The 11,086-nt window shown below is 30.8% G+C and overlaps 2 protein-coding genes across 2 annotated transcripts; one reads left to right on the top strand and one right to left on the bottom strand.

The window, feature by feature from the left end:
- Nucleotides 1-687: 687 nt before the first annotated feature.
- Nucleotides 688-7,136, top strand: LOC109790687 (WAT1-related protein At2g37460). Its single transcript, XM_020349882.3, has 7 exons — nt 688-952; nt 1,033-1,095; nt 1,196-1,312; nt 1,688-1,916; nt 2,155-2,316; nt 6,364-6,515; nt 6,615-7,136. Exons 1-7 carry the CDS (start codon nt 753-755, stop codon nt 6,817-6,819), a joined length of 1,128 nt encoding a protein of 375 aa, XP_020205471.1. The 5' UTR covers nt 688-752; the 3' UTR covers nt 6,820-7,136.
- Nucleotides 7,067-10,683, bottom strand: LOC109790686 (uncharacterized). Its single transcript, XM_020349881.3, has 6 exons — nt 10,338-10,683; nt 10,118-10,208; nt 7,954-9,228; nt 7,804-7,872; nt 7,520-7,718; nt 7,067-7,412 (listed from the first exon to the last, which is right to left on the bottom strand). The coding sequence occupies exons 2-6, from the start codon at nt 10,118-10,120 to the stop codon at nt 7,357-7,359; spliced, it is 1,602 nt and encodes a 533-aa protein (XP_020205470.1). The 5' UTR covers nt 10,121-10,208; nt 10,338-10,683; the 3' UTR covers nt 7,067-7,356.
- Between the last annotated feature and the right edge of the window lie 403 nt (nt 10,684-11,086).

The raw sequence follows: 11,086 nt of genomic DNA, 5'->3' as shown, positions 1-11,086 counted from the left end.
ACTAATCAAATTTATATCTTTCATTATTCAAATGAAAATCACATTATTTTTAACTCACACTACTAAAAAATAATTCTACGAATTCATATTGATTTTAAATCAATTGGATCAACACATATCCAAACACATACTAAGACACACATAAAATGAATTATGTAAATTATACTGATTTAAAATTAATTTTACAAACACATTTAAATACGCATTATTTTTTTAGCTATTTTTTTTTCTATTGGAGGAACAATAAATATGACATAAAAATGTTCATTTTACACGCGTGCACAATGCAAAAGCCAATGACATAAATCACACACTCACTGAAACAGAATCAATTATGATAAAAGCTACTACTTTAATTACAATGACTAAACATTTAATTAATTATTTAAAAGGTAATAATAATTGAAAGTAGACACATGTTTTGACGAATCCTCGGGACGGACGTGGATTACTCAGTTGATTTTACGTTTTAATCCCATTTATATGTGTCTGATGACGAAATTGATCTTATGCGTGCCTAATGGACGCAACTGATTGTGATTATTAATCTAAAACGCACCAACAAATTCTCACACACTCGTACACTACTCTCTTATGTTATTTTTTAACGACGTGTCATTTTTCAATTGGTGGGACAAGAAGGAACAGGTGATTCTGAATCCATATAAATACGAGCCTCCTACGTTGTATTATTTCATATTCTCGTGGCTCAAAAGATTGGTTAAGGTTGTTGGAGCTAGCCCTAACAAGACATGGAGAACCCCCAGACACAAAACTGGTTCCAAAGAGTGAAACCGTTCGCAGCTGTGGTATCAATCCAGCTTGGATATGCTATTATGGATGTTCTATCCAAGACTGCAATGAACAAAGGAATGAGCAATTACGTGTTTGTCGTTTATCGCCATGCTGTTGCATTCATTGTCATAGCTCCTTTGGCATGGTTTTTTGACAAGTATGTTCCTCTCTTCTCTGTCTTTTTTGTGTCAGTGAATATAAGACTACGGAAGTAATAACATGCATTCTTTTTAACAGGAAAGTGAGGCCAAAGATGACATTGTCAATTTTCATAAAGATTGTGGTGCTCAGCTTGCTAGAGTAATTAAATTTCCTGCTTTGCTAATGCTTAACACATTAACTCTTCTTTCAGTGGAAAAAAATAATTACTAAACTTTGATGTTAATTTTCTTTGTGACAGGCCAGTTATTGATCAGAATTTGTATTTTTTGGGGATGAAGTACACAACAGCAACCTTTGCTGTTACCATGATCAATATCCTTCCAGCCATCACCTTTATCTTCGCATGCATTTTTAGGTAACTAGCAACAACTGTTTTCCCTCTACTAATATTTATACACATAAAAACAAGAATATGGTCGAAATTAAACTAGTCAGATTAAGGTGTTGCCGTGTTGGTCTTGCTTTCTTGCCAACCTGCTGAAAGATGGAGATTCTTACATAGATGGCTAAGCTAATAAAAAATTACCATATTTGTTTATGATTTTAATAGACATATCAGTGTACATATTACCTTACATAGCAATTCATTTGTGTTAGATATTGATGGGTATACGTACATGTACGACTTATTCATTGTTTTTTAGTTTAATAACACATAATATCTGTCTATTAGATGTTACTGCGCATATAAATGGTAAGGTTAGGCATTAATTTCTGTGGTTCTGATTAGGCTTGAAAAGATAAAAATAAGAAGTATACACAGCCAAGCAAAGGTGGTAGGAACTCTAACAACTGTTTCGGGTGCTATGGTGATGACACTGTTGAAAGGTCCAGTGCTTTTCGGGTCACACAGAAGCAATGATGACAGCCAGAATGGGACAAGTACTCAACATACAATAACGGGATTCATAATGATCACAATTGGATGCTTTTCTTGGGCGTCTTTTATGATCCTACAGGTTAGTTATATATTCTGATTGATTCATGATGCCATAATAATATATACAAGAATTAATGACCAAAATAATAATAACAAGGACACTCCTTTTGGTTTGTTTGTTGTCCGAGGTTGTGGCACAAGAATAAAAACATATAGTTACATGAAAATTATTGTTATATCTTGTATATAGATATTAAAATTTGAATTGATGGGGGTGGTATAGCTAACACAGGTTCACCATGGTTTTCTTTGTGTAGGCTATTACGCTTAAAAGCTACCCTGCTGAACTCTCTCTTTCTGCGTGGATATGCCTAATGGGCACAATTGAAGGTGCTGTAGTGGCTATGATTATGGAAAGGGGCAACCCTTCAGTTTGGTCTATAAAATTCGATGTCAGACTGCTCTGTGCTATCTACACCGTAAGCCCTTCCAACCTAATTAAACTAACTACTCAAAATATAAGAAAAACACTTGATATACACAAAATAGTAATATTATGCACGGAATGTTATGTTTAAGCCCCTGTTGCCTGTTGGGTTGGCTAAATCCACAAGTTTTTTTTTTTTTTAATTAATGTTTTTCTAACACACCCTTTTGGGATGCAATAACGATAAAAAAAAAGTTAATCATTCATACATTGTTAGTGTAAAGTTTTTTACACTGGCGACCAATTAAATCTTTTAAATTATTTTATTTTATTTTTATTTCATTAATATTAAAATATATGATTAGTTATCAGTGTAAAAAAAACTTTACACTAGCAGCGTATAGGTGATTAATTCTAAAAAAAGTGTAAAAATAAAGAGGAGGGTGGCGGGGGAGATTAAATTAAAAAAAAAGAAGTAAAAATGTGATAATAAAAAAATGAAAGAAGGAATGTAAAACACTACTAGAATTTCTCTTATTACATACATGCGACTTTTCATACGAATTTTGTATAAAAATTCATAGCAAATATTATTCCTACGAATTTTTCTGTGAAATTTTATCTTCATGTAATACTTTCGTGGATAATATGTTTTTGTGAATTTTAAAATTCGCAAGAAATTTTTCTATGAAATTTCTTGTGAAAAAAATTCGCACGAAAGTTTCCTACGAATTTTTCGCAAGAAATTCTGCAAAAAAATTTCTTATTAAAAAAATTAAAGAAATTACTACAAATTTTATTAATGATTCTTCAACTTTCAAATGCTTACAATGAATTCATACAAAACATTAAGAAATTTGCTTTCATGCCTCCACCATGTGCTACATAACATTTTAAACTCTTAGATGGTAGATTATAAGTCTAACACTCAATCATACAAATCAACTTGTAAGGTAACTATTGTCTCAACTTATATACTCTTCAATTATTTTATTTCTAATCGATGTGAGACTTGAAGTTTTCTTTAAATATTAATTAGATCATGTCTTTAGAAAAATGATTAACTCATTATATTGAACAACAAAATTATATTATTATAAATTACTTTATCTCTTAAAATATTCAATATTCTAAAAAAATTAATTTTTTTATTAAATAATTTTATCTTAAAAACTATCATTAAATTAAAACTCATCATCATTAATTTATACTTTTAATTAAAATAAATATTTAATTTATTAATATTTTAAATTAAAATTAATTTTTATGAAATATTTATAAATAATTTAGTAAAATAATATTTTATTAAGTAAATACTTTTAATTTTAAAATTTTATAAATTATCATTAAATTAAAACTCATTATCATTAATTTATCATATTTATAAAATTTTATATATTTAATTAAATTAAAATTAAAATTAAGTATAATGATATATTTATAAATAATTTAGTAAAGTGAAATTTTTTAATTAAAAATATTTTAATTATTAAACTTATAAATTTAAACATTTTATTTTTATTTTTTCTACGAATTAAAATTGGTAGGAAAATCTGCCGGAAAAGTTACCTGCAAAAATTTTCTACTATTTAGTATGTCATAAATATTACTTGCGAATTTATTTTTACAAGAAAATTTGCAAGAAACAAAAGAAAATTCTTACAACATTTTTTTACAAATTTTTACCATTAAATTTATATGATCATTAAAATTGTAGCAAAATTTTCAAAAATTTCTTGTAGATTATTTTTCATAAAAAAATTTTGTAAGAAATATTTGTAAATTATTTTTCACAAATAAATTTATAAAAAAAATTGTGAAATTATTATTGCAAGAAAATTTGCAAAAAATTTCTACAAATATTTTTTTTTAGGAAAATTCGCAAAAAAAAAAATATTTTTGTAATAATGAAAATAAAGTGAAAGAAAATAACAAGAAGAGTAATGGTGAGTAAACACCTCTTCACTCTAAATATTACATTAATACTTTTTTATCTTATTATATTATATCACCTATAATATTTATTAAAAAAAATCTTCTCTTGGTGGGTGTCAAAATAGTTTTTTTTTTTGTCTCCTAATCAGTTTTGAAAAATGAAAATTCTTCTACCTTAGGTGATAAAATCCACCTGAAATTACAACTTTTTTGCATTTTTTTCTCCCTACGTACTTACCCTAATGTTGGTTTAGGAAAGAAAGAATGAAAAAAGAAAGAAAATGAATAAAAACTGAGATGATTATTTGAGTTGTTTGGTAGAACTTTGAAGAGAGAGTGAAAGGAAATATGTTATAACTTTTTCTTTCTCTTGTCTTGCTGTATAGAAAGTGAAAAGAAAAAAAGGACTATCTCTAATTAAAAACAAAGAAATATATATATAAAAATAAGGATAATTTGACTTTTAAATATAACAAGAAACTTTCTCTCTTATTTTCTTTTCAATTTAATTAGAGGAGAAAAAAAGTATAAGCTCCACGAATTTTTTTCTTTCCTTCCAGGTTTAGTATATACCAAACAAGGATTAAGAAAGCATATTTTAAGTCACTTCCATTCCTTTCATTTTCTTCATCTCCTTTTCCTCTCTTCCAAACATGGTGATGGTGTTCATCTCTTTCTATCTCTCTCTTTTCTTCTTTCTTTAAAAACCGACATGTTCTCTCTCTTTTTTCTTAAAAAAATCACAAAAATAAATTTAACTAAACTAGTGCGTGAGAAATTAAACAATTAAATCATCTTGCTAATATAAACATATAATCCCAACTTTATAATTTAACTATTATTAGGTCTGGTCAGGTATACTACATCATTGTCATCTACGTAGTGTGTATTTAAATAAAAGTTGAGTTTAACTCAATCCACTTTTACTTCAAAATAATAACCTTGTTGCTTTTGGATTTCATGCGGTAGAAAGTGAAAATACACATTTCCATACTTTGAAACGGAAATCCAAACACATCTATACAAATTTAAAAAAATTGAACTCAAACAAATCTGAAATGAAGTTTTTATGTCAAAGTTACCTATTACCTATTAGAATTTTTTTCCTACTTGTCCTCTCATACCTCCCCAATCAAATATTCACACATTAGTGATTAAATTCACAAGAGAAAGTTGTAACTTTGATTTGTTAAGATGTCACGTTTCGATTAAAGAGAAGACATGCAAATACAATAGGTTATTTGAATCTTGTACGTATAATCTGTATCAATATTTTGTGGTTCATTTCGTTTATATTGAACCCTCGAGTTAGAGTCATGACATCCAAAGCCTATATTCTCAAGCTTCTACCCATATTTAGAAATACTACCTGTTTCTATTTATAAAACCCATCTTTAACAATTCTTTCCAACTCATAGTGTTTGATATATTATTTATTTTTAGGTTAAAATATCCTTAATTAAAACATGTTTTCTTAATTTATTAGAATACATTAATTATAGACTCTTTGAAAGACATATATTCTAATTGACTAAGAGAATAAACAATATTAATTATGAGAGAGAAACAAAATATGACATCCAATTTAATTGGTTATAAGAGATGTGAGTATTAATTAAGGGAGAAATGTAGTATAAGAATAGTTTTGAAAAAAATATATAAATAAGACAAATTTATTATTATCAATTAGATTAATTGTTTTTCTTAATCTTGATGAATTAAGTATTTAAGCCATACTAGTACAAAATATAAATAATATTTTGGAACTCTAAGTATATATCATTATCTTGTAATTGCTAATTATCCACAATAATACCAGTTGATTGTTTTAAAGAAAAGTTCTTTTAAACATGTTAGGTGTTATTTTCTAATTGAAATTTTCAACGTGAAAGTTCATCTGTAAGACTGTGATATGATACTCATTCTAATTAATTTTGGGGTTCAATGTGTATCACACATCGTCAATGCAAAAAGAAAAATAATAAATAAATTTACACTGACGATCAATAAAAAGTTATTGTTATTATAAAAATCAATAAATTTGTCATAAAAATCATAAAAATCCTCATATATAATTAATTATTATGTGAGAGCAATCTTTTTTCTCTTAATTTGAATGCCCATTCTTATAAACTAATTAAATTAAGACAATATTCACATACAGGGCATAGTGTGCTCGGGAGTGGCTTATTACTTGCAAGGAGTAGTAATGCAAACTAGAGGCCCAGTCTTTGTAACAGCATTTAGTCCCCTCGGCATGGTAATCGTGGCCATCATGGGCTTCTACTTTCTTTCCGAGCAAGTCTTCCTCGGAAGGTAATCATGATAATCAAGTACCTATGATTGTGTTCATCTTGGTTCCATAAATATGAAACAAACCAAAACTTATAAAATGGAATTTGATAAATGTTGCAGATTGATCGGTGCTATAATCATTTGTTTGGGCCTGTACGTTGTGGTGTGGGGTAAAAGCAAAGATTACAGCCCACCAAGCCCAAATACTCAAGAGCCCATATTACCAGCTAAGCAAATAATGGACAAGGACAATGACTATGCTAACGAAAATTGCACCGTCAACAATTTTGGAAATGGAATGGCTACTCAAAATGAAGAAGTGTGAGGATACTCCAGCTATGACAGTTCCTAGTTGTTTAATCTTTCAATTACGATTTCTGAGAGCAAAGATTTTTACCTTTGTTAAGTCATCTCAACAAGGTAAGGTATATAACTAACTAGTAGTAGTCAAGCTGTGGAAATAGATAATGTTGCATTGCTAGTAGATATCACGGTGCAATAGCAGCAATAAGTTACAAAATCCTTTATCTGTCAAAGGACGATTAAACCCACTAGATACATGAAAGAGAATATCACAGAATATTTTCTTGTATTAATAAGACCTTCACAACAAAATCAATTTACCTTCATGAAATTAATTCACTTACTATATGCTACTACCATGATACATCCAATTTGCAATACATATTCTATTTTGTTTGGAGAGTTCCCCACTATTTTCGTGTTTATCCTCAAATGGTTAAAGGATACAAAACTTGCGAAATTGGTCGGCAAAAGGTGTATCAAAACAAAACATTACTCCTATGAAACCAACAAAGGTTGTCCTATCTTGTAACTCAATTCCACCATTGTATCAATTGCTTTACTTCTTGTTTTCCACGTGTGCGCTTGAGTTCCCTGCTGCAGCCAAAAAGGATTCTGTAAAAGGAAGAAAGACCAAATGTGAGAAGTACCATCTTTTGGATCAACATAAAGATATCAGACAAATCCAAAAAAAACAGCATTAACTGAACAAGATAAACCACCTTTCCAAATGCAGAAGGATTTCTGATTGATAGGTGAACCAGTTATAGTCTGAATAACTTCAAACAACATGCTCTGTGGAGTGCTCCTGAGCTCTTGTACAACCCCATATATAGTTTTCCCATTATCAAAGTAAATATGATTATTGGGGTGTTTTGTCTTGCATCCAGCATGTCGCTCAAATTCATATGCATTAATAACCTGAAGAAATGAAATATCAGTCAGAGATAGCAATTTGGCTCAGGAAGGATTATCCTCTATGATGAGGATTTTAAACAAACTTTACCTTGGAAAAATTACACGAATGGCAACTGCACAAATACCCAGCACCTTTTATAACACCTCGAAGTTCCTTCTAACAAGCATAGGAAGAACCATACATGTGATGAAAGATAAGCTACTGTGAAAGATGAACTCATTAATACTAAATTTTTACCTCCCGTGACCATGCCTTATACTTCACTGAGAGACCATCCAGCATACCAGTGGATAGCAAACTTCTGACGTTTGAAGGGAAGTTGTTTGAAGTGGCTTTTTTAGACATTTTCATCTCCTCTTTTGTCTTGGTAACGTTTTCAGTTTCAGGTGCAGATGTATGAGCTGTACTTGGAAGTAAACTAGAACTAGATCTAAGCAAATCTTTCTCATTCACGGCTTCTGACTTGTTTGAAAGTGCTTGACACATCAGGAGTTCATAGTTGGAAATGAACAAGTCAGAGGGAGTTGTGTCATCATCATCACAGCCACCAAAGGATATGATAGTGCTCTCTCCTCTATTATAGGAATGAGAAGCAAATGGCACGTCATTTCCCTCTTTGTGGTAGGTGTGATGCACTGATATAGTGCCATTATCAGCCTCATTGTATAAATGGTTAGTTAACACAGAATTGTCCGGGACTTTGTTGTAAGCTTGAGCAATAGATATCACATTACTGTCCACCTCACTGAAGCCCTGATCCATTGATGATATCCTATTACATATCTCATTGAATGTTGGATGTAAAGATAAGCTGTCATTTCCCTTGCTATAGGATTGACTCATCGACATGAAATTGTTGTCTGTCCTGCCATATGCATCATCCATTGATATTATATTGGCAACCCCTTTGTTGTAGGTGAGATTCGTTGATATGGACTTATCGATCTCCTTGTATAGACAAGAATTTGACACAGTCTCACTAACTATGCTATCATAGGGATTATTTGCAGTAACAGACATGACATTCTCAGATTCCTTCACCTCGTTATCTTTGACTTTTCTAAATCCATCATAATTAAAAACTAAACGAGGATCTTCTAATGCAGTTGAGATGGATAAACCAAATGAGGACTCGCCTCCAAAGGGATCCATGCTATCCTTTCTTTCCACACTCAGTGTATTATCTATGCTACCCGAGGGAGTGTTTGCATCTTCAAAATTCATGGTTACTGGATCTGGGACATATAATTGTTCAGTAAAATGACCATTTAAAGAGTGAAATCCTGAGGAATTTTCCCAAGAGGAAATATTGGAGTTGAGCATTCCAGATAATAAATTATTTGGAGCTTCTACTGCTTGCTTCTTATTGGGATACAGATCCACTTCAGGGCCATCCATGAACCACTGATGAGTGCGCTTGGACTCAATTCCAGAAAAACTGTCATTTGTCATGTCATCGTCATTCAAACACCCAGGACTCTTCCCCATCCAAAGTGCTTGATTATGGAAAGACTGTCAACAAAAAATTCCTTAGAAGAAGCCCCTAACAAAGAAGTTCAATGAAATCTTGACACTAAATCTGAACCATTGACGGAACAAACTTTAGCATGCATCTTATCACCAACCGGGAAAAAGATTCATAAATGGCCAGTGGCATTAAGAGTTAAGAACTAAGAAGCATGAAAAAACAAAATACTGCCTCCTCTTAAGCCTCCGCATGACATTTGCTAAGGACCCCTTAAATTATGACCACAGACAATAGAACTGAACCCAAAACGTCATTGCATGATAAAACACTCATCACATGAAAACACTCCCTCATCTAGCTTAAGATTAAAACACAATGAATATGCAAGTAGAATGCAATTATTTCAACCAAATTTCATAAATTTACACACAAATTCCACACATAGCTAATTGTCACTAAAAATGTAAAATAAAAAAATAAATAAAATAAATAAAAATAAAGTTAATTTGTACGAAGTCTTAGGTTAGCCGAAACCCGCTTCGTACCAATCATTCATCCAGGCATTGGACCAGCTATGAAAAGATTTGCAACAAAGCACCACATAGACTAAAGATAAAAAAATGCATGTAATAAAAAAAAAGGCAGCATCATCAAACTCAAAGTTTTTGGCTAAAAGAAATAAAAACAGACTCCGTAAGAGTAGTATGAAACTAGAACATAATGGTAAGCATCCTAACCAATAAACACATTTTCAGTATAGACCTTGGACACTCCTTATTCAGTTTAATAATGGAAATAGAAACAAAAACCCAAAGGTAAATCTTTACATCAACTAGTAACACACAAAGCTTCACTTGTCATTAAAAATGGACCAAAACAACATATGCAGAAGCCAACACAAATTCCATGCAACGAAGTGGGAATGAAACATACCATTTCCCTCTTCACAAAAAAATTCCACAATCAAAGCTATGTTGGTCTTTGCGATGAAACTTCCCAATCAGTGGTTACTGGAGAAATTTGCCTGCCAATGAGCACCCCGAAACCAACTTCAAGTAAAAATGGTTGCTTTATGCGAAAACGGAACATGCAATGGTAAAAATCACACCTTTAGTGGCTGAAATTCGGGTCAACAAAAAATAAGAGAACTTACATGTTACTTTAATGAGGAAGATGAAAAAAGGAACAACAACATTAGCATCGGTTTCGAGTTTTGATTCAGTGGAAATGCGTTACCCTGAACCTGAGTTTGATGGAGCAGTTTTGTGAATGATGCGAAGTAGAGGAACACGGTAAGATCGCTACAGGTAGGGGAAGTAGAAATATTTTGAGGATTTTGTGCTTGTCGGAAAAGTTAAACCGTGGTGCTCCGCACGATCGCATCGTCGCATCACATCATTGCCGTACACGTGGCGGCATCGAGTTCTGTGCGTCAGAGGTTCATCATACGCCGGCTGCATCACCTCACCTCAGTCACTCTCTCTCTCTCTGTATAAGCTTTTGTTTCTGTTTTATTTCCAAACAAGTATTTTGTTAATAAGAAAATATATTATTTTTAATCAATAATTTATTATAAAATCAACAATTAATATATTTAAAAATGACATTTTCGTAAACTTGTAACAAATGTATTTAATATTAAAAATAGAGTGAAAAATTAAGGTTTAAAATTATTAAAATTAAGAGTGAAAAATAATGTTTGAAAAATAATAAAGATGAATGAGTTGATTAGAAAAAGATAAAATAGTCAAAAATAATAATAAAAGATGAGAAGGTGTATGAAGAATATAGTTTTTGAAAATAATATTTATTTTAAATAAATAAATAAATAAGGATACTTAAGAAAATTTTTGAAAAAAAAAAACACTGAGAAGAGAGCATATTTATTATAAAGGACAGGTG

Source organism: Cajanus cajan, chromosome 7 (genome assembly GCF_000230855.2).
Source record: "Cajanus cajan strain Asha chromosome 7, NIPB_CcT2T_4, whole genome shotgun sequence".
Taxonomy (NCBI): domain Eukaryota; kingdom Viridiplantae; phylum Streptophyta; class Magnoliopsida; order Fabales; family Fabaceae; genus Cajanus; species Cajanus cajan.
The sequence above is the reverse complement of the archived record's forward strand: the minus strand, read 5'-3'. Positions and strand labels throughout refer to the sequence as shown.

Bases quoted from the DNA above. Each gene is read 5' to 3' on its own strand.
- LOC109790687 (XM_020349882.3), top strand. From the start codon at position 753: ATGGAGAACCCCCAGACACAAAACTGGTTCCAAAGAGTGAAACCGTTC. The intron at 953-1,032 runs GTATGTTCCTCT...TCTTTTTAACAG, and splicing joins TTGGCATGGTTTTTTGACAA to GAAAGTGAGGCCAAAGATGA. The intron at 1,096-1,195 runs GTAATTAAATTT...TCTTTGTGACAG, and splicing joins GTGGTGCTCAGCTTGCTAGA to GCCAGTTATTGATCAGAATT.
- LOC109790686 (XM_020349881.3), bottom strand. The intron at 7,873-7,953 runs GTAAAAATTTAG...TATGCTTGTTAG, and splicing joins ATAAGGCATGGTCACGGGAG to AAGGAACTTCGAGGTGTTAT. The intron at 7,413-7,519 runs GTGGTTTATCTT...TTCCTTTTACAG, and splicing joins ATCCTTCTGCATTTGGAAAG to AATCCTTTTTGGCTGCAGCA.